The 26269-nt window shown below is 40.2% G+C and overlaps 1 protein-coding gene across 8 annotated transcripts in view; it reads left to right on the plus strand.

Moving 5' to 3' along the window:
- The window catches only part of brsk2a (BR serine/threonine kinase 2a), a 158890-nt gene that overhangs the window by 117786 nt on the left and 14835 nt on the right, over window positions 1-26269 (plus strand). For 3 of the 8 annotated variants that reach the window (XM_069161968.1, XM_069161971.1, XM_069161975.1), the window contains exons 5-13: window positions 4786-4902; window positions 10377-10410; window positions 10540-10608; window positions 12595-12741; window positions 17932-17963; window positions 20067-20231; window positions 21498-21595; window positions 22536-22698; window positions 23028-23093. In XM_069161968.1, coding sequence (XP_069018069.1) covers window positions 4786-4902; window positions 10377-10410; window positions 10540-10608; window positions 12595-12741; window positions 17932-17963; window positions 20067-20231; window positions 21498-21595; window positions 22536-22698; window positions 23028-23093 — 891 coding nt within the window. The remainder of the gene's footprint in view (window positions 1-4785; window positions 4903-10376; window positions 10411-10539; window positions 10609-12594; window positions 12742-17931; window positions 17964-20066; window positions 20232-21497; window positions 21596-22535; window positions 22699-23027; window positions 23094-26269) is intronic. The other 5 variants (XM_069161969.1, XM_069161972.1, XM_069161974.1 and 2 more) reach the window with 3 other exon arrangements.

The raw sequence follows: 26269 nt of genomic DNA on the forward strand, positions 1-26269 counted from the left end.
CAAAGTTTGCCCAATGACAGTCTGTCCATCTGCCTGCCTGCTTGGAGAAAGCCTGTACTTATAGCCTATCATCATTATGGCTGGTAGCTGCTAACAACACAGAATGGAAATCTTTCTCCTTTTCTTCCTATTTGACTCATATTTTCTTCTCGTGTCGTGCCAGTTAAAGTGTTGAAGCGTAACTTTTTGAGAAGGGGGATGTTGATTTTGAGAGGAGGTGAAATATAAAAATGGAAATGGGGATGAGTAAAATTGGTATGGAAAATGGGGCAGGAGGAAGGAAAATAAAAGTAGTCGGTTGGTTTATGGTGCTCGATTTAAAGGAAATGGGCTGCTGGCTGCGAGCGGATTGTTAAAGCAAGAAAAGTGGGAAGTAAATGTGAGGTAAAATAAATTAGGCTGTAAGATGATATATTGAAAAGAAGATGAAAACAAAAGCAAAAGATTGAAGAAAACATAAAATGACAGGGTGTCAAGACTGCACTTAAGTGTGTGGAAAAATAAGGTGAATGATGATGTAATAAGATGATGATAAAGAGTATTGATCTTTCTAATTTTGTACAAGGCGCAAGTGACTCTTAAGAGAAATGTTGCACCACCATGGCACAATGTGTTAGAATGCCTGATGTTGCTCCAGCTTTTTAATATCTATGTCACTCCTTCACTCCGATGCTTTTCTGGCAGCTTGTCTGTTTATTCTGCCTTGAAGGTCCGTTGCTCATCCAATCATTCCCAGTCAAACTCCTCCTGGATTAAGAGCGAACGCTGGGTTACTCGCACAGATTTGGCACAACAAAGCAAACAGTTTGTTTATTGCAGATCTAGATGTCATTGTAATCCCACTTTTCAGTCACTGCATTACATGCAACAATGCATTAATGCTCTGGTGTTGCTCAAAACCCCAGAGGAGTAGATAGAAATCCCCTAGATGACACAAGAAATGCTCTCATAACCAGTCACTGGAGAAGCAAATCTTGTGTAGGAAAATAGCTGTTTGCTCTCTTCTCAATACTAATCCAGTTTAAATGCAAGTCACATGAGAGGAGACGACTGAAATGTGTAAAGAGGCACTGGACACGGTTCTATATCTATCCAAGTGAACTTTTCAATGCAAAGAAAAGAATATGAGTTTAAATGAAACTAAAAGTAGTTTTTGGACTCAATTCTGGCTCTTAAATGTTCCATGGGGAGTTTATTATAACAAAAAGTTATGCTTACAATACATTTAGTATTACTCACTAAAACGTTTTGTGTACCAGACATGTGTCCATGAATGGATTTCCTCCATCATTGACAAAGGTGATTTTTGGAACTTTTTTTAAAAGTCTGTATCAGTAGTGCTCAAAAACTCCACAGGATATACTTCAGGAACCGAGCTGTGTGCAGAGTTGTGACACCTTTTGTTTAATTTATCCACTATTTATCCACTGTTTTAAAGGCTCAACAATAGCAACAGAGTAGACTACAGCGGGTGCCCATGACATAAACACGTGTCAACATGTTTTTTGTAATTACTTTTATTGATAGAAGAGGAGATAAATGTTTCGCATTGCAGGTGTATTGTTAGACATGTGTATGCCATTGCCAACAATCAATCTTTTCCCTGCTTGAAATAAACAGACACAAATTCAACAGAATAATATCGTAGAAGAATTCAAAACATACTCACCAAGCACTCGCTTTAAGATAAAATGCAATTCCCTTACCCAAAAAGAAAAAAATACAGTTTTATCTTTCTCATCCCTTATTGGTCTTAATACACAATTAACCTCATTGACTAATGAATGATTGTACCTAGTATACATTCAAGTCAGCAGTCAGAATATTGTCCTCTTTTGCCAATGCGATAGAATATTAGCCTAAAGCAGTTTTAGTGAATGTGCTTGGTCTCTCTAATTGGGTCAGCCGAAGCCCTAAAAAGTTTGAGAGAAAAAAGGAAAGATAGAAAGACGAGGATGACACAGAGGTGCGCCAGAGGCTAAATGGGTGCATTTCAACTTGGAACGATAGTTAAAAACCCCACTCCAGTTAACAATAATGGTACCAGGATAGCTTCAGCACTTCATGAAAATGCAATATCAGGTGTGCTATTTCCCTGGCATGTTAATGTGTCGACAAGATGCATTTGAGCCATTAATGTTAGTTTCAAGTGTTCTGGTGGAGTTAATTAGTACCACATATCTTGGTGTGATTACAGGCTTAACGAGAAGCAATATTAAAACATGGTGTATGTCTAATGTGTCACCATGGGGAAAGTATATTTTCCTTCGACAGGAGACTTTAGTTATAAAACTGCTCATTGCCATAAACATGTCTGGGGCATTATAGAGATGTGAGCCCCGAGAGGACAGACCAACTACAACCTTGCGTAAAATAGAACAAATCAGCAAGGTATGTGCAAATGATCACAGGCAATTAAGAGCTTGGTGTATTGTAAGAATCATGTCTAACAACTCCCTGGGGTATAAAACCCTGCTCAGATAGCATGTAGAGTTTGTAGACACACATATGTCTCCTGTAATTTACACAGTAAGAGCTTAGTGCACAGTGAACTGCAAGGCGTGTACCACAGACACACACGTGTGCAATATGCTGACATGATGGATAACAGTACCAAACCTTTAATTGCACCCCTCCTTTGATATTTTTTTTTTTTTTTTTTTTTTTTCTCCTCTTTATTTCATGCATCCCATATGGGAAAAAGCATAGCACAAGTATTTATACTGTTTAAATCTGTGCAGAAACCAACCTTGCAAATGGTATCTGGGGTATTTTTGAAAAAGCATTCCCGTCCCCATGACTTGTATGCATGATTGTGTCACACAGCTTAAATTTTTTTTTTTTTTTTTTTTTTTAAAGAAATACAGCTGGATTCAAGCTTGTTGCAGCTGTTGAATTTGTTTAACAGCATCCAGTCCTACACAATATTTAAGACATCCCTGCTGCGAGGCCTGCTGTGTGACCAAGATTACAGTAGCAAAGTGCAGCCTAATGTCTCAGAGGCAGTTTAATGTCCTTTTATAGATACCGGGGTCCTGACAACCAATAAAGCATCCAGATGCTGTTTGTCCCCGTGATGCTGCTACTGGTTAAATGTGCTGTTGCCCTCTTTCTTTTGTGTATCAGTCTCTTGAATGTTAGCTGTTTATGTTTTACATATGATAGGACCGTGATAACACAATGTTTATGCCAAGTTTATGGGAATTTCAGATCGGGATTCACATGTGAGAAATGAATGATTCTGTTACAGCAATTGGATCTCTGATTGTGGTCCGCTTGGATGACGAGGTCTTCTCCCCCATTATGTCAATGTTATGTTATTGTTGCTTTTGTCACAATGTCACACCAAATTATTGAACATCATCCAAGCCCTGTCGTCTGGTTCATGTACCTTCAAAGTTTTGACTTGACCCTCTGTTATCTTTAAACTCTGGTCACAAGGGCTTTGTAACTTTCAGCCGTCTAAAACATTTTGCTGCTGGAACAAAACAATCTTTTTTTTAAAGCATTAAACACTGACCTGGCGGAACAGAGTGAGGCTTATACAAGCAAACAGTATACCTTGGAGATGCCCATTTCTGCCACTGTTTAACACTGCTGGCCCCTGAGCAGTTCAGCAAACATTTTTTCCTTCCTCGTGAACTTTCCGGCTCCTGACATCACTGCCAAATGACGGTTGTGTGAACTGATAAAGGTTTTAGCCTGTGGAGAACTGTTTTAGATGCTATCTGTGTTTTATTTCAATTATAGCAGGGATCACAGAGACTGCCAGCATGATAACCAACCACTCGACAGCTAATCCCTCAGGACAGGAAACGAGTTGTAGAGCAACTGATGTCATCTAAGGTTAAACGTCCATTGTGATGAGGCACTCTTCAAAGGCAGAGGCATCCAGCTATTGTTCTATTTCTAACTCCCCTTTCTATCATTAGGCTAAAGAGAAGATGAAAGTCTAGTTCATGATACCCTGACAGCCCCGTGGCTCTAAAATTCCCCCTCGATTTAAGGAAACAAAAAAAAAAAGGGAAAGAGTGGGTTAAGCAGGTATATACAGTAGACGTCAGTGTATTTTCACATACATGTGTGTGGTATCACTGGGTCTCCCCCTCGGCCTTGGCAGAAATCACAAGACAGCGTGATGTACTACAACCTTCGACCCAGGAAGAGTCGTTAAATGCACAATAAAATGCTAATGCTTCTCCTCTTTGAAAAGTCGCTCATCAAAATTGAGATTTTAACCTCCGACTCAGGAACAGCATACATGATATGAGAAAGATATTCTTCTCAATGGCGCTTTTGAAGGAGGGAGATGGTGTCCGCTGGATATTATCCCCCTTGCTGTGTTTAGTGATAATGAATGGCAGCTAATGAACACCACCTCTGCTGCTCACTCCCCTTGACGCCCTTTGCTCAGCCACTTTGCTGGTGGCTGTCTGGGAGATGAGAGGAAGGGGGATAAGGGACGAAAAGGGAGGGAAGCAGAAGGAGAAAAGGACACAGCAGGGGGCTGTCACAACTCGTACCTGCCCAGCGCTGAGGTGGGAGCCCCTTAGTTTCAGCATGGACAAGATCAAAGAGAGAGGTGTTGCAGATGGGAGGAGGGTGATCCGTAACAGGTTAAGATGCTGTGTTGTTCACAGCTGCGTGCATGCAAGCATGATGTACAGGTGTTTGATAGACCTTGCAGTCCACCTTTTGTTTCTCCTCAGCTTCACTTGTTTTGGTTCACTTATGATGAGCTTTTTCATGTTTCATTAACTATTCTATGTTTTATCTTTCTTCCAGCCACAGGGATCTAAAGCCGGAGAACCTGTTGCTAGATGAAAAGAACAACATCAGGATAGCAGACTTTGGCATGGCCTCCCTTCAAGTTGGAGACAGCCTGTTGGAGACCAGCTGTGGGTAAGTAGTCAGAAATATTCTAATGCTTGCTTTCTAGTGCAATGCCTCATATCCTCTACAGATGAAATTAAGATGACTGTAAGAATATTCTGAGGGGAAATGAGAGGACATAGTTGGAGGGAAGGAGGAATATAACAGTATTTGAGAAAGCAACAGAGAATGATGAGTGGTGCCATCATGCCCTCCGCTAAGTGCAGTGTTTTTAAAGTGTCTATTATTGTGCAGTGTTGATCTGTTGAGGAGAGACTTGTGGTGTCTCTCACAGAGTGTGCTTTGTGGCTATGAGCAGGGCCAGGGCCATGGTCACACATTACTGCTCTCCATCTCCTCATATCTCACGCTGGGTTTATGATCTAGCAGTCACGACCACACAAGGCCCATCAATCCCACGACCATAATGAATCGGCTCGGAAGGAAAAGTCACTTTCAAAGTGGGATTACTGCACTCAAAAGAGGACTTAAGCCTCCATATTGTGGTAGTGTTTTTATTTAACCCTGAACTGTGGTGAACGGTGTGCGGGGTCATGTTTGTCAGTAAAAGAGGCAACACAGGTGTTGATTTCTTGCTTTTAGGTACTAGCTTTACAAACTCAATGGTGACATGGATTAACAGAAACACTTCACTGCTGCACTGTTGTTCTCCAGCAAGTTTCATTTCACTCTTCCATGAAATTCACATCAGAAATTAGCTGCCAGCGTCCAAGCATATCTGTTGTGTGAGACAGACAAGTGGTGGACATTTTGGATCACTCTAGAAATGCTCCTAAAACGTTGCTATTATTCTATTAATATAAACTGAGAAGTCTAGGATGTTTTTTGCTCATGATGTGAATATCTTGGGAAGAATATTTACTTTGTAGTTACATATTTTGTGCAGAGCTGACAGACAGAGATGCTCTGTGACATCTGTCTGCAGCTCAGATTTATTCTCTTCAGATTAAACCTCCAAATCAGCTGCAACTGAAATTACACACACTTACATACACACAATTCAGCAAACACACATGAGCACACAACACAGGCGACGCTTAGTTCATCCCTGACCTCTGAGACCCTTTGTCCTCTGCTTGTTGGGTTGTCTCTCTATCTGTCTCTCTCTGTCTGATACGCCCTCCCTCCATATAATACACATGCACACTCATTACATGCGCATACTCATTTCAGCAGGCGCGCACAAACATCCAATTGAAACTCTTGCGTAATTTTTTCAGCTGTAGCACAGTGCCTAAGCTCTCATGACTCATCGGTAGAGATCAGGCCAAGTAAGGACAGCGTGCAGAGCTTTCTGAAAGTCAGATATGCCAAAATGAGTCATTGTGCAGCCATGATGACCACAATGAAGTGTTTCCATTTCCTAGAAAAACCATATGCGACAGTTTAACTCGGCAGTATCCTGTGGATTAACTATAATTTCTTTGCATTGATTGCATTCTGCTGCTACTCTGAGCAACTCTGACTGATTAGTCCCCTGTGTGTCTTTACTTAGATCAAAAAGTAGTTTTTACAGGTTGGAACATAGAGCTGTCTTATAGAGACACAGACACATACACCACAAACACACACACTCACACACGGGTTAATAAAGTAGTTCTGTTTTTGTTCCACTCTCAGCTCAATCACTGGGTTCTCCTCTCTTTGCATGCATGTCTCAGAACTACGCGGGGGACCATTTGTGTTTGTGTGTCTCTCTGACGGTGCCTAATACATGTGACATACAACTTACGTGTGGTTATTGATTATTCATGCTCTTCTGACTGTCCCATCTCTTAAGTGTAGATATGACACTTTTTAATTAAACACATTTATCTGGCACCCTCTCACCGTGGAGCAGACTGACACAAATGTATTCCATTTGCTAGGGGTAATGGAGCTAAGTGAAGATGAGACTTGCTCCAGGTGGAATAGTGGGGTAGCCTCAGAGAACATACATGCAGACATACAGATGTATAGAGGAGCAGCGGGATTGGCAAGCACATACAAATATGGATTGAGGAGTGCACACACAACCTCTTTGTCTGTCTGCACAAGCCCAGCTGTGAGTTCATTGGTGCTTGCTGTTTATTTACAGTAATTCTGTTGCACTGCTTGATGAAATGGAATTATCCCGGATACAGCGAGGAGCTGCACAAATTTAGTTCAAGAAAAGAATTTTAACGAAGATGATGATCTGCAGTGTCTTCTCAGTATCTCCAGCACATACTGTTGCTTCTTTCCCTTTTCTTTTTTTTACAGAAATTGACATCACCAAAGCTTATGATACTCTCCGTGCATACTGTGGCTAATATACTGCATACTATGAGGGACATGGTAAACGTATAAAGCCTTGTTTGAACTCCATAACGTCCATAAATTTCGCTGCAGTGCAGACAATCTGATAAGCTCTTCAGTTAAGCTTTTCATGCATCACTTTTGTTTCCCTTTATGTTTTTGGGCAAGCCACTGATAGCAATTTCTTGCGCTTCGATACTGTTATTTGTTGTCCTCAGAAAATAACCACATTTTCTGTCCTGTCTGTTGATGCCTCTGCTGTTAGGTTAAGAAATTTAATGGCCTTTGAGAAATAGCAACAACAAAAAATAATAATTATGTTATGTCAACCCACTATTGACTGTTTTTCAAAAAAACATGGTTATGGCTCTCACAGTTTTCCATTTACCTTTAATATCCAATTAAAATAACTTCTGATGTAAGCAGGAAGGATCCACTCATCAATGGCTGGTTGAAGTGAGTCAATTTGCCGCCATTGTCCACCGTGATTAAAAAGTAGCACATTGAAAGTGGGAGAAATTGCATCTGATTTAGGTGAAAGTGTCAAATTGTTATTCTAAGTAAAGAGGGGCTTTCACCATCAGATCATTAAAGGACTGAACTTTTCTAAGAGGGGCAGTACATAGCACTCAAAATCTTGGATCACTTGTATCCAAAGCGCATTTAGGCACACCAAAAGTGGGCACACCATCAGAAGATCAATACATCAAGCTTTGTGAGATACAACAGCAACTTCATCACGATACAGAATTTGCTAAACAAAGAACCCAAGACTCCAAACAGTAAAAGTCCTGTCAAGATATGTCTGTCTATGATCTCGGAGGATGAATAGCAGTCTATAAATTTCTTCTCTGGTGGGGAATAAGGTCAAACATGTGAGGTGGGCATTTCACAGTAGAGAGAACAATACTGCAATGTGTCACACTCAGTGAAACATGGTGGAAGGAATATTTCAGTTTGGGGGTGTTTTGCAATTCTGGACTTGGGCACTTGAACCCAATCAGCTGCAAGTGGATTAAGGAGAAGTAGCACTTAAGTCTTCAGAGACCTGCTCCACCCTCTGGTTTGTATGCAGAAATATTCATATAGTGTAGCAGGATAATGAGCCCAAACACACCCCTTTGCCAGAACCATCTAAAGACCAAACAGGACCAAGGAGTGTTGACTGTCGTGGACTTTCCTCCCAAGTCATCTGACCTCAACCTTGTTGAACATTTATTGGATCATTTGACGACTGAGGAAGTCAATTAATCCTGACGTCACGAGAAGCTCTTTGAAGCATTGCTGATTTATCAGGATTTATACTACATGCATTAATGTATGTATTGGATGTACAAATCAATATAAATGTATGCAGCGTTCACCCTGTTTTTCATATTTAGTTTGAGCCCCTTTTAAAATTATTTTAAGTTTGTTTTGATTAGCTCTTTAGTTTCTCAGTAATTTTAAATTTCTCATATCTTGATTTGTAAATTTGCAAGCAAATATACTGCAAATGAAAAAATTATACAATGATGCTATTAAAGAGTCTTTGGTTCAAAGAACTTGGCTCCCAGCATGAGAGATTTAAGTACTTCTGAGCGTATATGTAAAAGATCGAAAGCTTACATTATGCAGCGATTTTTTTCGAAGTAAGATGAGATTTATCCTTTTTTGCCCTGATTTATTGATTGATCTTTTTCTTTTGTTTTGTCTACGTTATGTTGTATATCATTGTCTCATTTTGTTCTGGTTTCCTTTTTGTTTTATGATTATTTGTTTAGACCCCCTTGAAAACGAGGTGATACATCTCAAGGGATTTGTCCAGATATATGAGGAATTTGAATATATATTACTATTTCAGTAGAAGAAATAACAATAGATTTTACTGTAAGAGTAGAAGAGAGAGGGTATCTTGTAAGCATATCCTGTAAGTGTCACAGCTGAGTGATTTAATTTGGTTTTCTAATAATATCAAATTAAGATCTTAAAAAAGAAAGCAGAGTTGCTTGTATTCCAGTCCGTACATTGACCAACCTAAAGCCTTTGGAAATAATGACTTTATATTCATGCTGGTTCCAGTTATAGCTTGTGTGTCGTGCCGCTCATGAGGCAGAACTAGTGCAAATCGCTGGCTTGTTTTTTTTATTTTTATTCCTCGCTCATCTGCATAATGCACTATGACTATTTGCATAGGCTCGCATTTGAACTTCCCCTGTTGACACGGCGGTTTGTTTTTGGCCAGTATTTTGACAGTTCGACGGAGCTGGGCTGTCAGGGCTGGTATTCATAAGTACATGAGACAACAGTCGAGCTAATGGGTGCCATGTTTACAGACTCGATAGTCCTTCATTACAGGTTGTTGATGTAAAGCTCTTATTATTACCCTTTTTCTTTCAAAACAATGAATGTGGAAATATGGGAATGTCAAAGTCCAGTAATAATGTATGTATAGAATAACAAGTCACTCCTCTGCCGCACTCATCCGCAGCCACTGGCTTATGGAGCAGCTTTTGCGAGGTACCATCATAAATCTTCATATGATATTGATGTGTCAATCTAGTCATTGGCTTTACTGTCAGTCCATCCAGGGGCTGTAAAGATTGGTGGGTCTGTTCACTGTCTGCTGTGAGAGGATGCCCTTGACTGAGCAAGCAGGAGGACACCCAAACACCCTGAGGATGTTTAAACTCCTGAAGCACATCTTGATCTATGTTCACTGGAGACATTTACTGTCTGCTCAAATTGTTCTTTCGATAATTTGCTGTGTCATGGTTGTTTAACTCTTACTTACTCTGCAGTACAGCTGTAGCCTGGTGTTACCACACCAAAATTCACTTTGTGAATGGATAAGGTCTGGTCAGTCTTCATTGGGAATTGTTTCCGGTTGTATGGGTGCAATTTGATTAAAGTGCTAATATTGGGGGAGCTCTTGCTTTGGCTTAAATTTATTGATATTTGCTTGCATTACTACAACTGTTTGTATAACTTCATCAATCTTAGCCACGCCCACTGCTCGCTGAATGGTCCACCTTTCAGAGTGGCTAAGTGAACCCTCATGCAAACCATGTTTTCAGCAAAAACTGAAACTGTGATAGGTGGGCAGAGACAGGCTTTTACAGCTGTACAAATGAAATTGTGCTTAAATAACCTCAATTATTTCCTTGTTTCTGTTTCTTCCCTGTTTAATTCACTATTTGCACTTTATGTTTCTGTTTTTCCAACAGATCTCCACACTACGCGTGTCCAGAGGTCATCAGGGTAGGTCATTTTTTACTGATTCACAATACTCTTCTTGCAGTGCTATCTTATTTCTAATAATCATCTGCCTTATTTTAACCAGCCCTAATATTCTGTCCAAACCCACCTAAAAAACTGTCTTGCCCTTAGGGAGAGAAGTACGACGGGAGGAAAGCAGATGTCTGGAGCTGTGGGGTCATTCTTTTTGCTCTGTTGGTGGTGAGTGTTGACTTGTTCTTTACTCACTGAAGGTGATTGGACTGACATACAGACAAATATGGCATAATACAATTTTCCCTTTAAATTGTAGCCTTTCTCTTTCATATCCAATTGCACTGGTGTGTCTCGTACTTCCATTAGTACATTTCCATATAATGCATTACATGTTTGTACAATTACTTTCTAAGTATGTGAATTTTGACAGGGTAATGTTGTCTCAAATTGAAATTAGCTGCCGTCCACTTACCGGAAATGACAACCGCAACATTTGCATCACGTGTACATTTGTGCCGAATCTATTTACTCATTTCATCAAAAGAATAAAAAGTATTTTTGTGCCCCGTTTTTCACACGCACAACAAATACTGATCACTTCTAACCGACAACATTGCAGTGGTGTTTAGTGAAGATAAACACTCTTGTTGACCGCCAATTTCAGCAGGTTCAAAATTGGTTGGTCATCCCTTCCCTTCAGTTACATAGCCAAAATGGTGACCACTGAGAAGTTTCCAGTGTTTCATACTCAATTTCTAACCGTTATGAGTACCCCCCTGCAGGTCATAGTGCACTGCATATTGCCATACTCACGCACTCAATGTAATGAATCAAAAAATTGAAAGTAAGTGAACCTTGAGAGAGGACAGTCGTGACTTTGCATGCTGGATATTAAATCAAGGTTGACCTCAAGGAAATGAGAGGCCTGAAGTAACCACAGAGCTTCAAACATAATCTCAGGTGTCAAGTTAAATTCAAAATCCATCGTTTGGGCGGTCCAACAGGAAAAATGTTGCTTAGATGTCCTTAAGCCTGATATTCTTGCACAACAGAAAGATCAGAGAATAAAAACATCTTTTTATTCATTATCCTGTATCCACATACAATGCTGTATCCATAATCAGGTCTATTCTCTAGCTGCATTATGTCTGTGGTTCCCCAGCCGTGCAACCCCGAAGCTTTGTTTCATCAACAGCTGTACTGTAGTTCCTACACACTCCTTCCCATGAATAATTCATAGGGCCAAACTGAAAGAAGAGAGCTGAAAATACATACCAACGCTGACAAGGCAGCTTTTGGCCACAGGCCCTGTGTATTTGTCTTTGTTTTTGCCTCTTTCTCCCTCACTCCATCTCTCATATATGTGTGTGTGTGTGTGTGTGTGTGTGTGTGTGTGTGTGTGTGTATACTTGTTTTAAGGACAGTCTTCTTTGTGCTTTTGTGTTGCATAAACCTGATGTTGTTTACCATTATCTCCATCGTGACCATACTTCTCCCCCTCCAAACAAAAGTTTTTCCGCTGCCGCTGTTTGCCTGCAGATGAATACTGTCTTTCATCCATTTCGTCCAGTTGTCTGGCTGCGAGATAACCATTTGTCTGATTGTGGGAGACACGCTTACTCCCCAGCAGTTAGGCTGCACTCAGATCATCTGTTACACAAGTCTACCCTCTTTTTTTTTCTCCCTACCTCTTCATTTCTCAGCCTTTCTATCTGTCTTTCTCACCCTTTTCCTCTTGTCTCTCCCCCTCCATCTTCTCTTCTGGTGGATGTTGCCATTCATCAAACAGCCACATCTGTGAGATGTCAGCACTCCCTGATAAATGACTCTGATGAGAGAATGCTAAATGAACGTGGTAAATCTGGGTAATTATTAGAAAAGCCCTGTTTTTAGCTCACCGCTGTTTATTATTTATTTTGCATCGCCGTTGAGAGCAGAATGCTCTAATTGGAGAATTGAATAAGTTGAGAAAGCGAGCCCATTCTTTAAGTTGTACAGGATTAAAATTCAAAATGTGGTTTTGTTTCTTCTGGCAAGCCTTTTTCTTCATTCATAATCTTTTTTTCTTTTCTGCTTTTGCTTGGGTGAAGGCCTTTTTTCTGTTACAGTATAATGCTGCTATTGTATCAAGTGCAAGCTGTTTCTTCTCTACTTATTTCTGCCATCTACTGTTCCAGTCTCTTTTCCAAATGTACTTCTGCATTTCTCCAGGGCGCTCTGCCGTTTGATGACGACAACCTAAGGAATCTTCTGGAGAAGGTGAAGTTGGGAGTGTTTCACATGCCACACTTCATCCCTCCAGACTGTCAGAACCTTCTCCGTGGCATGATTGAAGTGGATGCCTCTAAAAGACTAACGGTCAGTTCAGACTGGATGATAACACAGAATTATGATGATGTTCATACACTTTTGTGTGCATTTTGTTTTCATGACACCGTGCAACATTATAGACACTAGAAGTTTAGATTCTCAGCCATCAAACTATAACAAACAATACCATCAGGTAGGTGTCTGATTATTGTCATCCTACTGAGCACAGGCACATTCAAAATAAATAATTCTAACATCTTTGCCAACATTAAAATGACATCCACTGAGGAGTCAGAATGATATTGAACCCATCTTGGACATCTGGTGGAAATTCAAACACCGTCCTCAGACATTCAGACAGTAAACCCCTCTTGGACGTCCAGCAGACTTACAAAAGTATGTCTGGGCCGACCAACATTTTACAGACATGATATCAACATCTCCCTAACGTCGCGTGTTTGCTGGGATTTTTATTATTAGTCTAGAGTTACATTATGAAACAGAAACAAATTTGACCATAAATCCACAGTGGAACTGTCATCAGTTGTCAAAGATGCCCCAAACAACTTACCTCCAATTAACCCAAGCGAGTGGTCTCCCCAAATATTAATTTGATTTAGTTTTTTTTTTCTGTTTACTGCATCCTTACTTTACTTTTAGTGCCTAAAACTTACACTCTAGTGCAGGGGTCTTCAACATTTTTCAGGCCAAGGACCCCCAAACTGATAGAGAGATGGAGCAGGGACCCCCTACTATATATATTGCATAAAATTGTGTTTTATATTAAACTGGAGTAGTGCAGGAGGGTTGGAGGGACAGGTCCAGGTTAGCCTCGCGCTGTGAGTGAACTGGTGCCTAACTTGAGAGAGCTCCTGTGTGTCGCTGAATGTGTGCATTTCTGACTGAAAATAACATCTTCTGCCTCCATTTATCCATCCGCTACAATATGTTGGATTCATGTTAATGTGGATTTAAAGACATTTAAAATTGTGGAAAAGAAATTTTGAAAAAAAAAAAAAAAAAGAAAAATTGTGTAATCAACCAAAAAGTTCACGGACTCCCTGCAGTACCTCCGCGGACCCCCTAGGGGTCGCGGACCCCCAGTTGAAGACCTGTGCTCTAGTGTATATGCGCATTGATTATTTTCTATTCATAGTTATAACCAGCAGTGTTTACTAATTATGTTGTTGCAGCAGCAATAATTTATATTTAGATGTAATTTGAGAAAAACATTCCTGGAAAAGATCCAGACATATCAAGTTTGGGTTAAAAGTAAGATACTTATTTAAGATACACAGCAGGTGAAACTTTACTGTATAATACTCAAAGGATGATACAGAAAGATACACACTCAAACTAAAATGTCTAATATCAGCTCCACACTGCCAAGCCAGCCATAGGCTTTTTGTTTGTTTGTTTGTTTGTTTGTTTGTTCCTTTCTCCATCGTGTTCCAAATGTGTTTGCCTCATCCTCAATTCTGTTTGAGTTCTTCCTCAAGTACATTGGGTGAATTCAGGAGAGGACGGCTGTTTGTGTACTCTTCCTCCACACTGTTTAGTGAACTCATCCCAATGCCAGTCCCTTTCTACACAGCAACTGATCACCTTGGCAAGGTGGCTGGAGGGGAGTGGGAGAACAGAGAGATATGAAGGGCAGAGAGTCAGGATGTGAGAGGAAGGGAAATGTAAATAATGAAAGTGGCCAGAGATCTCGCAAAGTACAAACTTCACAGAGAGATGGTGCTTCCCTTTTGTGGTTGTCCTGCTTTCCACATTCAGATAGTGCACATCCATACAGACATGTGACAAGTTACTGTACACGCACACACAAAGTAAAACCTCACATTTTTACACATATACTGCACACACACACACACACACACACACACACACCTTCCAGACTTTCCTGGTATCTCTGTGAATCATTGCAGCAACTGTTTTCATGCATTTGCCTGTAAGCAAATGTGGTGACACCACCCTTGCTGAATGTTGCTGCTCCATTTCCTCATGCCTTAGCTTATCTTTCATTCAGTGTCAGAGTGACTAAAAGCAACAGAAATGTGAAATATACTAGTAAAAAAAAAAAAAAAGGGAAAAAAGAGATGTTCATTTGCAGGAGAGCTGACACATTAAGGTGAAGCATTTCCGATAAGAGCACTATTTAACATGAACTAGAAAGATCACACCTCTTTATCATGCTGTATGCACACTATATGCTTTAGTTTTTCTGTTCTCCCTGCCTGACGGGGACAGGTCACCCTGAGAACCCCTAGATATGTCCACCTGCCTCTAGCAATGTCCTCGACAAAGGGTTACACCGACCAGGCTGCAGGGAGAGAATATGCTACCTGTCTGCCCCCCTCTCCTGCATGAGGACTCCAAACAGAGCTCTGGGGATGTGTTGTAACCTCGCAGAATGTCAAATAGCCTTGTTAAATTGAGCGTTCCTAGAGTTTAGTAGTGACCGCCCAGTCAGAGATGAGACAGGTACACCCAGGGGTGGGAATGACATCATAAGGGAACATGACATTCTTTTGGGATTTCTTTTTCACCTAATAATGATGAAAACAGTTTGTTGAATCAAATCAATAGCCCTTAACTACTGGCTGTGTGTCAGTATGTCTGTTGTCACCCTCTGTTAATTAGATTTTGCTAGTAGACGCACACAAGTACAAACACAAAGCCGAGGCCCCTCGGAGTTTGAGTGGGAGGGCACGTACCCGGGCTTAAGTGGCTTAGCCCGATAAAGGCTTTTCTCTTCATTTCCTGTCTGTGTAGTCGGGGCCCTGGAGGCAACTGGGCCAGCCACCTCAACACAATCATATCATCTTCACTTTTCAAATGAGCACAGGCACCCTGGAAAGATCGGTCACCTTGTGATACCAGGCTAATGAAGAGTATTGGCTACTTTATTATATTAAAGAGCAGTTCATCACAGACAGATAATACTCTCATGAGGATGGTGTAGATGAATCACCAAGTCTGTTAATATGAACCTAAAGGAAGTTTGTGTGTGTTTTTTTTTTTTGTCTTCAAGAGTGTCAACGAATATTTTACCTCATTTAGAAATTAGACACTAATAACTTCAGACAAATGCACTGAGACCACTTGTTTCATTCTTTTGACATCAGCATGACCTTTGAAGGGCTTAACCAATCTAGGCTTGTGAGTGTCTTTGCTTCTCTTCCTGAAATATGGCACTTAAGGATGCTTCTGTTGCTGCTCACTCAGCGATATAAAGAGATTCGTACCCACAGACACAATGAGGCTGAGAGCGAGGTGTTTAAAGGTTGAAAGCTTCTGCAAAACTGTGTAACAGATATGTGTTGTTAAGTTTTTGCTTTTGCTTTTCCAAAAAAAGCCAAACAAAACTCCTTCTCACTGCATTCCATGTTTGTACAATGTGTGTGCAAGAAAAGGCTGAAAAAAACAAAACACCATTCTTGATTCTTCTTCAGCTTTTTTGTTCTTGCTTGCGTTTTCACCTCCTGTTTTTCTCCTACTGTTTTAAGCAAAGTAAAAAATATATCCAATTCTTAGTGGTATTCTGACCTCATATGTGGTTGCTATGTTTTGACTTGGTAGGGCAGATCAACCCTATAAACCCAGGGTTATTTTTAGGGTAATTTCACTACCTTCACTTTTAAGCTTACATATTGGTCATTATAGGGGCTACACATTCATGTTATATCTTGTCTTGTTTTTTTTTTTTCAGAACAGTCTAAGTTATCCAAATGTTCTATGATTTGATTTGATAATACTTACTGAGTTTTTATTTTAGCTTTTATATCAAAGAAAAACAAAATCGTCTTATGAAATTGTTGATTTTACATGTATCTCACCACAGAATGCGGGCAGTAGAGATATCTTTTCATAATTTTGTATAGGAGATTGTATGGAATCTGGCAATATCTGAACCATGCTGTTTGTGGGACACTCTAAGACTTAGCAATTTGAAAAAAAAAAACATGTGCTTAGTGCCGAACAGATATAAATGTCTGTGTTTTATTAAGTCCCATTGGTCCTGATGTCTGTTTGTACTACACAGCCGGCCTGAGAGACATGAATACCCACAAAGCAGACCTACACTTATCTGAAAATAATATTAAAAGTATGCAGCAACCAGATAGATACACACCTAGCCCAGCCAGTATTGTAGCAGCAATCTCTCAGCCTGAAAGCAGCTAGAATTGGTAGTGACACATTTAGAGACTGATTGACGTGATTCTACATTTCAAACCACATCACTTTCAAGCGTGTGTGTGATACCAGCCTCTCGCCTCCAGCCCTTCAATAAAAGTCGGAGAGAGTAGGTCACCCACTGGCCTGTATCTGACAGGCACGGTGTCTCTGTCAATACAATGACCTCTGTAGAAGCAGACAGGAGTCACCTATAGTCAGTAACCACAGTCAACACAGCTCTGTGATTGCACTAATATCACATGAAGGCATTCATCACTGCCAAAGCACAGAGGTAAGATCCCCTGGGATGGTGGAAACATCAAGACACTGATGGAGACACATCTACTAGAGCTATGCCTCTGAATAAGTGACAATAATTAGAGTTGCTATGTGTATCTCCTGAGGTTCAGCAACAACAGCATGAGCAAATTAGAAAGTCCCATCAGTGACATTGATCCTGTTTTCTTCTGTGGGCAGCTTAAACACCGCAGACTCATTCTGGCAGACATCTTCTTTTGTTGCCCTTTTGCTCGCAGTTTCTGTCTCTTTTTTTCTTTATTGGCAAAAGACAATGTTGACAGTGTTGGTGACAAAATGGCCACATTAAAAGTGTGATGGCAAGAGGAGTATTGAGAAAGCGAGTGTGTGTGAGTAAGAGAGATGGGAGGAGAGTGAGAATGGGAGATTCCCTTTAGACCAGGGGGCTTGGCAAGGTCAGCAGTGTGTGTGAGAAAGATAATATTCTCTGTTTATAGCTCAGTTGTGTCACCTCTCTCTCATTTACTCCTGCTGCACCTCTCTCTTTCTCAATATGTTTTTCTCCCCATTGGCAGCATTCATATTTGAAGACCTCATTATTTACTTCCACTGTTGAATGTGCCTGTATTGTCCTTTTGTATTTTCTTAAGGCTGGTAAGCTCAGGACGTACTGAAGCCATACTGTACCAAACATTGGTCTTGATTATTTTATTATTTCTGAAAACATGATCAAATTAACTCAATCAGTTTATTGTTTGTGTACTGACGTGCATTTTTCTTTCCTCATGTCTTTTACAGTTAGAACAGATCCAGAAGCACACATGGTACATGTAAGTACAAGTCTGTCCTCTCTTCCTTTCTGCACCCCCACTCCTTTCCTCTCTTTGACTATTCTGCCGGGGTTGTAGACCTGAGGGGAGCTACCACATGAAAAATGACTTTGGGTTTGAGCTCTGTACACGAGAGTACATTTAAGCAGGGCATTACTCCACTCTCGGGATGTGGGGGTAAATTGGTAGTGCATGAAAGAGGAAGTGCAACATATGGTCAAGTGAACAACGAGCAGGGCAGTGAACAAGCGGGGATGTTGCAGAGATTGAACCCACCTAACCTCAGTGTACTCACCGTTTAACATTTATAATAGAGTTTACTCACCTTTTTAAGATAACATAAATCCTCTGGGAAAATTTGGAGTACACTCCTTCAGAGATGGTAGCAAAGTGAGGTTCATTAAGATGGGCTTTTAAATGGTAAATGCTAGAAATACAAATATACAATATACTAATTGGTTCTAGTTTGTGAAGGTTATACAGTCATTTGAAAAAATATATACATCCATGAAAATGTTTGGATCTTTTGACATATTTGGGTATTTGATCATGATATATGAAGAAAAAAGTCAACAATTTCCATGTGATATACTTATTTTTTCAAATGACTGTAATCTCTCTGATAATCACATAATAATGGTGGACATGCGGATTTTTATTCTTTGATATTTAATTCATAGATAGGTTTTTTTTTCAGGCAAAGATGAATCCTGGGAGGAGAGTGTGAGTCCTGGAAGGGACTGAGTTATGGTTTCTGTCCTGTACTGAAAGATCATGCAAACAGACAACGAGACTGATAAAAGAAACAAGAGGAGACAAGAGCTGGGAGGGGAGACTAATGTAGTATGAGTTTTGTCAGTGAGGAAGTTGCCTGGCTGTCTGTTTCTGTATGGCAGGCTGGCTTGTCAAGTGAGCAGCTGAATAAATGAACATAAAGGAATGAATGAGAGGGGATGTTTGTCTGATTAATGTGGTTGTTTCTACATGGCAACTTATCTGTTGTGTGAGGAGAAAAAAAAAAAAAGAACATGGACATATATACTGTATGCCCAAATCACACAAATTAAAACTTTGACACAAATTCAAATGTTTATTTAATTATTTTATTAGCTGGTTAGCAGCTAACAGAAACAAACAGTCTCTATGCAGCACCTCACTGAAGCTGTGATGCCAAAAGGGACAGGGGAATCAAATTTAACATCACGGCAAACTGCAGTCACTTAAATGACCATAACGTTTAATCATTATTATTATTATCATTAATCATTATTAATAAACTGTTATATTAGATATCTAGATTTTTTTTTTAATTTTTTTTTTTTATTTCCCCCACTACCAGATTGTATATGCATGCAGTGAAACAGGGTTAGGTTTATAAGGGGGTGACAATCACTGTAGATAGAGCATATAGAAAAGTGAAGTTTGGAAGCTGCCAATGGGGTTTAAAAATAATAGATTAAGAGAAAGGGCCACATATTGACTCAAATATCTCTATACTTCAGAGTCTGTGTCTATTGGCACATTTGTAGAAGACGTACAAGATGGGATTGTGCTTTGAAACAGACATCTGCAATGTTTCAGAAATCCTCTACAAAATAGTGTCACTGCGGTTTAAACTTTTATTTTAAATCCCAAAGAATAAAGGCCTGCTTGTGTACTCCCCAGACAAAGGCACACAAAAGAGAGACAGAGTAGAGTGACATAACTAGGAGATTGTCTGGGGAAAAAAGGGGCAACAATGACGAAACTAAGTTTGGAAAACAAACTAGGAGGAAAAAGGCAGATTGCAAAACTTATCAGCATGACTCAGTTATCTGTCTGCATCTTGATGAGCATGATGACCCCGGTTCACCCTCTGAAACGTCCATGAAAAATGTCTAAACTTGGGAAGCTATGTGACAATGAAAGTTTCATTACATACTGCATATTTTCTATATAATATATTCATTTAATGTATGCATCCAAAAAGTGAGATTGACAATGCTTCTACGAGCTATATAAGCTTCAATAAGTGTATTTTAAAACTTACTGAAAATTACAGTAGGAAGGACCAAAATGTCTGCTCGTGTCCTTATTTGTGTTGTAATTTCTTTGCTTTCCCAGAGGTGGGAAAAATGAACCAGAGCCAGAGCAGCCGGTGCCCAGGAAAGTGACCATTCGCACCCTGCCCTCTGCAGACGACATCGACCCAGACGTATTGGACAGCATGCACTCCCTGGGCTGCTTCAGAGACAAAAACAAACTACTGAAAGACCTGCTCTCAGATGAGTGAGTCAAAGGGTGTACAGCAGTGAGGGATGGGAAGGAGATAGAGATGGGATGAAGTAGAAAAAGCCATGACGAATGAAGGTGTGGTTCAGTGGATCAAAAGATGTGAGTGAGGAGAGAAAGATAAGGGGAAGAAGTGTAACAATAGAAGATGGGGTGCAGAGGACGGGGCTATAGATTTGTTAACATAAAACAAGAGAGGGTACTGCAGTGAAAGGATAGGTGTGCTGTGTCAGTGTGCACACTCGGCCTCGGTTTTCCCCGGCTCTTATGAAATCCTGCGAGGCTGTCGCTTTAGATGTAAGCAGCCATAGATCACTTAACTGTTATCACACGGCGCTTACACCGCTTGCCACTGGATACATTCCCCTTAAACTGATCCCGGTTTGCACTATGAACATGCTTGGGGGTCACATTGTTGATGTTCTGCTACTAATATTTGTGTCTCGGTTACACGTGTTTGTGTTTTGCTCCCGTAAATATGCATTTATGCTGGTGTTACTTACCCTGCAGTCTTTCACACATGTGTTTGTTATTAATAAGAAAAAAAACAGATGTTAACTTCTTTTTTTAATCTCCTTTCCCTCTCTTTCACATTTGCACAGCCTCTCCCATTTAATACTATACCAGCATTACTCTATCACTGTGCCCTCTCCCCATCTCTTCCATTTGTTACCTTCCTCCTGGGAGGATCTAGTAATATTGCTGGACTGGAGGAAAATCTGTGGTCTCTATCTCCCTTCCCCTGGTTCATTTTAGCTGAAGTTGCAGGTCCTTGTCTCTTTGCCTCCTACTGCTTTCCAATCTGTCTTTATTATGGAGGGCCAATCTCTGGGCATTTTGCATAAAGAGCGTTGGCCTAGAGGCTAAAGATATGAGGTTTTCTGATTTACTGAGAAAGAAAAAGGTCAAATTCATAATGTTTTGATACCCACATAAACTTACCAGCAGACACAGAGCAGTAATAGGCTGTATCATAAAATATGTATGCATAATATTATACAATGGCTTAATGATCTGTAAAACTAAACTTTTGTTTTAAGAATGGAAGCTATTTATTAGCTGTTTCACAATGAACCCAAAAAAGATTAAGGACATTAATCATAGAGGGAGTATTGCAGTTTAATATGGTCTGGTACATGTATGTGTATGATTTTTTTTTTTACGCACTCCAGTGATCTAATTATATGCATGTTTGTGTAGGAATTATTTAGGTTTCTCAAGTTTTCCAGATGTCTCAACAGTCCTTTTATTGTCATCTTCTAGTGACAACCAAGAGAAGATGATATACTTCCTGTTACTGGATCGTAAGGAGAGGTACCCCAGTCAGGAGGATCAGAACCTTCCCCCACGCAATGAGATTGGTGAGACCTAGAACAACAAGACAAGTGCAAATAAGAAATATGTCATACTGAAACTTTATTTTAACCAGTACAGAAAAGAACATAGCAGAAAAATAAATTTCCATATTGTGATTTATTTTTATATTTTATGTTTTACATATACAGTATGTATGAACAATATCACAATGTAAATAATGTGTTTTAATGACTTTTCTTTTCGAGGGGGAGTAGACATCTGTCTACACAACCAAACAAACTAATTTAGACAATAATAAGTACTACGAGAAGGTAACTCATGAATGCTCCTAGTGTCTGAACCATTCTGCGATGTTTTCCTCCTTCAGAAAAAATTGGATCAGCTCCAGTAGCGGTGGATTGGCTTTCTTGTGGAAAAAGATTTCCGTTTATTGAAAATAAATAAGGCTACTCAATGAAATATAGTAGCAGAAATAGAAGATGTCAATAGGCCAGAGATTTTGTTTTCCCCTTTTGAAAACCTGTCACCTCCAACTGCTTCGGTTCAGGTATTACCTCATCAAAAAAAAAGAAAAAATATTTTCTAGCATTCGTACACCACAACCAAAGCAAAGCACAGAGTTTCACCCACAGAGGTGTAAGCAGAGACAGAGATGCACTGCTAAAGGAGAAGTATTATATGGAAATGTGTGTGTGTGTTTGTTGTGAGAAACTGACATTTTGATGAATAGACTCCCTCTTCAGTGAATGTGATACAGTCAATACAGTGGCCATTAGATCAAGGTCTGGGAGGAAATCATTACTTATTCACTTTTCACTGTGGTTAAAATGCCAATGTGATCAGTGATAAACATCACTCAAACACTGACACACACTGTATGCACGCAATGCACGAAGCTGGATTACTCGTGCATTGAAATACACACAATAACATTCAAATGCTTTGTGCTTGCTCCAAAATGATCTGTTTTGATGTTTTACACAGATCCTCCAAAGAAGCGGGTGGACTCTCCCATGTTGAACCGCCATGGCAAGAGGAGACCAGAGAGGAAGTCCATGGAGGTCCTGAGTGTCACAGACGGAGGCTCACCTGTACCGGCCAGGAGGGCTATCGACATGACACAGCACGGACAAAGGTACGCATGGAGGTGAAAAGAAAAAGTTTAAATAAATCAATACAATTTCAAATGAACGAACAGAGACAGGCCTAGCTGTGTGTGTGTGTGTGTGTGTGTGTGTGTGTGTGTGTGTGTGTGTGTGTGTGTGTGTGTGTGTGTGTGTGTGTGTGTGTGTGTGTGTGTGTGTGTGTGTGTGTGTGTGTGTGTATGTTTGTGTATGTGTGGGGAGGATTTTGCAGCTCAGTGGTGTTTCAGCAGGTCTGACCTGACAGTGTCTGGTTCCATTGTCAGCAGGCTAGATTGTGGACAAACATAAACAGAGACTGACTCTGTTCGCTTTGTCTCCTGTCTCATCATAGTAAATCAGTGTACAGTAAAAGCTTGGATATTCCTGACGCCAGTACAAAATGCAGCAAAGAAGAAAGGTATTCACTTGCCACTCACTCCTCACGCTTTCACCCGCTCTCGCTCCGTGTCTGACCCCCAAGCAGAGGGTACATGTACGGCAGGAACAAGATGCAGCGGTACTTTCTGCAGCATGTGGTGGCTTCACAGGTCTATTTTAAACATCTAGAGCTCATCTGAAAAATAAAAGAAGCTGGGCCGACAGAGTCAACAGTTCTGAGATGGCAGTTCCTAAAGTTTGACTTAACTCTTAATTAACTTAATTCTGAAATGAGGAAGACTGCACATTTTCAATTCAGAACCTTAATACTGTATCTACACCCCCAACCCGTTTCCGGCATTAGCTCAATTATCTAATCTTTTCATAATCTGAATGCATTGATAATCAGTTCTCCCCATCCTGTGTCCCACTTTTTCCACATGCAGAACATTTCTCCATTTCTGTCTTTTAGAAATGCGCTAGTCAAGCCAGAACCACACCCCCACAAGGCACAGCGGACTGATTTAACATCTTTTTCCTCATCTTATTTCAACAACCAATATATCATCATGCCACACATTTCTGCTCAGAGGCAGTGACATTTGTGACAGCGGGGGAAGATTGAATCTGCGGGGGTGATAACCTGATCTGCCTAACGATAGTCAGATTGGCAGAGTGCTGGGAAAAGCTTTCAGATGTATAGAGCATAAATGCAGAGGTAGGGAGTGCATATATTATTTAGATAAAAAAAATATATATACATAAAATTTAAATATATTCATCCAAATGTCAGATGCTTTAATAACTCACCACTGTGCTTTGCCAACAACAAAATATCAAGAATTTATTTCCCACTTCATTTCACTGAGGCAAGCCACTTTAGAAGTTTTAAATCCATTTCAAGAGCTCCCACCTCTAAACACATCTGCTTAATTCTTTCTGTCCTCTAGTGCCTCTGAATTCCAGTTTAAGATTCATCTTCTCGTGTTTCATCGCCTCAACTCTGCTACTTCATTGCTTCAGGCGATCCAAGTCTTATCTCTTCTTTATTTAAAGGTTGCGTTAGTTTAGAAGCTGCCTTCTCCTGCCCTTCGCTGTGACTCATCTGTTTCAGTCATGACTAGAATCCCAAAATAGGCCAGTTTGCAATGACTTTATTGAACATGCATAATAACCTCCCAACACTGGCTCATATATGATACACAAGGGAAAGGTGTACATCGCAAAGGACACTGAAAAGAGCATTTTAAATCTTTATTTAAAAGAGGACCTTTAGGTGTATTACTGTAATTCTGTAAATCTGAAAAAGAAGACACATACATTAGATGGCAGCATATATCTGAATCCTACATATGAAGAGCCGCAGTCATTAAACAAAAACTCCCCTGCATCTTACTTCCATGCTACTTTAGATGTGTTGCCTCTCATCCCTCCACCCAAATTTCATCGAGGGGCTTCATCCCTTGTGTGCTGCTGACCTTCAATCCTGAACACCCCCCTCTGTTAGTATGGAATTGCTATGCTAATGGGGAAACGCAGCTACTTTTTCTCTGTCTGGCTTCCTATCAGCTGTGGTGGATTGGAGGTGGGGGGTGCTTCGTATACCACAGCCCCTCTGCCTCCAAATCAAATCAAATCTCTCCCCTGCTATATGTCTCTTTTCCCCCCACTGCAATTCATAACTCTCCGTCAGCGGGGGGAAAAAGGATGTTCGTAAAAAAGTTTGTGTGAATCTGAAATTTGGTGTGCTTCTTGTTTTTCTTTCTTTTTTTAACTTTTCTGCCTTTTATCACGTCCTTGTGTTCGCTTTGTTTGATCATGTGCGTGCCGGTGTGTGTATAGACGGTGGTGTTGGGGAAGCACATGCGTAGAAGAATGACGTCCAAAGATTTGAATGACTTTCTCTGAACCTAACCTTATCTTTCCCCGACAGCAAACTTTTGTTGACAGCGCAGAAGATTCGTAGAACTTCAGATCAGAGGGCGTCAGAGAGAGGACTGACTTTGAAACATGTGTTTTGACAGGATACATTTCCAACAGCGTGAATGGTGAAAGAGAGGGGAAACAGTTTTATCTGAAATTACATAACGAAAATGTCTGAACCTCAATCCTTATTCAGCATTTTGCCTCACATATCTCATGTAAGCAGTCCCATTCTGAGCCACTGCCCGAGCTTCATTTTCATACAAATGATTTGTGATTTGAAATTGAAAAGATTTGGAATAAATGCTGCGGTAGTCATGTTGCTCAGTAATACACATGGAGACAATCTTATGTGAATGCCCATTTCATTCTTTATATCCCCAAGTGTATCTTAAAAAGACATTTAAAGCTAAACTCAAAGAACAAGAAATCCCACTGATTTAATTTAAAATCTTAACAACATGCCAGGAGAAATGAAGGGAGGTTAATGATATGTAAATGAAATATGGAAAAGTGCTACAGTGTGGAGAGAAGAGAATATCAATAGATTTTTTTTCTTTTACAGATCTGCTCTAGTTGCTTGATGCAGTTTGAATGTGGATTAGTCAGAGCAGTCTTAATAAGTCAGGCTCTCCTGCTAATTATTGACACAAATTTATTTAAAAGGCTAAAATAAGCACAAATAAAACACCTTTAACACTGATCTCTACAGCACAAACTGCATGGGGTCTTCGTTCATTTAGCAATTTGAAGAGCTGAGCTGTGAATATTAATGCATTGAGCCCTCGGGGAGTTGGCGGGGCTCAAAGAAGGAAATTAATTTAAACAGTATGTTGATTTACATGAATATCTACTCTATGTAGAGGAACTCCATTGGAGTGATAAAGTCAGTATAGAGGAGGAGGAAAAGAGGGAAAACAGAACTTTCTCTTGCTTTAAATCACACCAGTAGAACAGAAGCATTGTGTTTTGGCTTCAGCAGTGCTGTTCATTTGCTGTTTGACTCCTGGCACCATCCATTTAATGTGCTTCAGTTTTGTTTTATTTCAGTCCATGCCCTCATCCCAGAATCTGTTGTACTTGTTCCATCCCCCACAGCCCAACATTAGTCCCCCACAGGTGCTTTGGATGGGTCTCTGACACAGCCGGTGGTCACACACGGAGGACATGGGGCCTGTTCCAAAACAGGCTTATGGGAACTGAACACTAATGGATAATAGAAAGGCTATGATAGGGACCCAAAATTGAAAAAAAAAAATAAAATAAAAAAATCCCATTTTTCGGTCAATGCAG

This window comes from Embiotoca jacksoni, unplaced genomic scaffold, assembly GCF_022577435.1.
Source record: "Embiotoca jacksoni isolate LCO1_2020_lvr unplaced genomic scaffold, fEmbJac1.0.p SCAF_3, whole genome shotgun sequence".
NCBI classification, from domain to species: Eukaryota; Metazoa; Chordata; class Actinopteri; family Embiotocidae; genus Embiotoca; species Embiotoca jacksoni.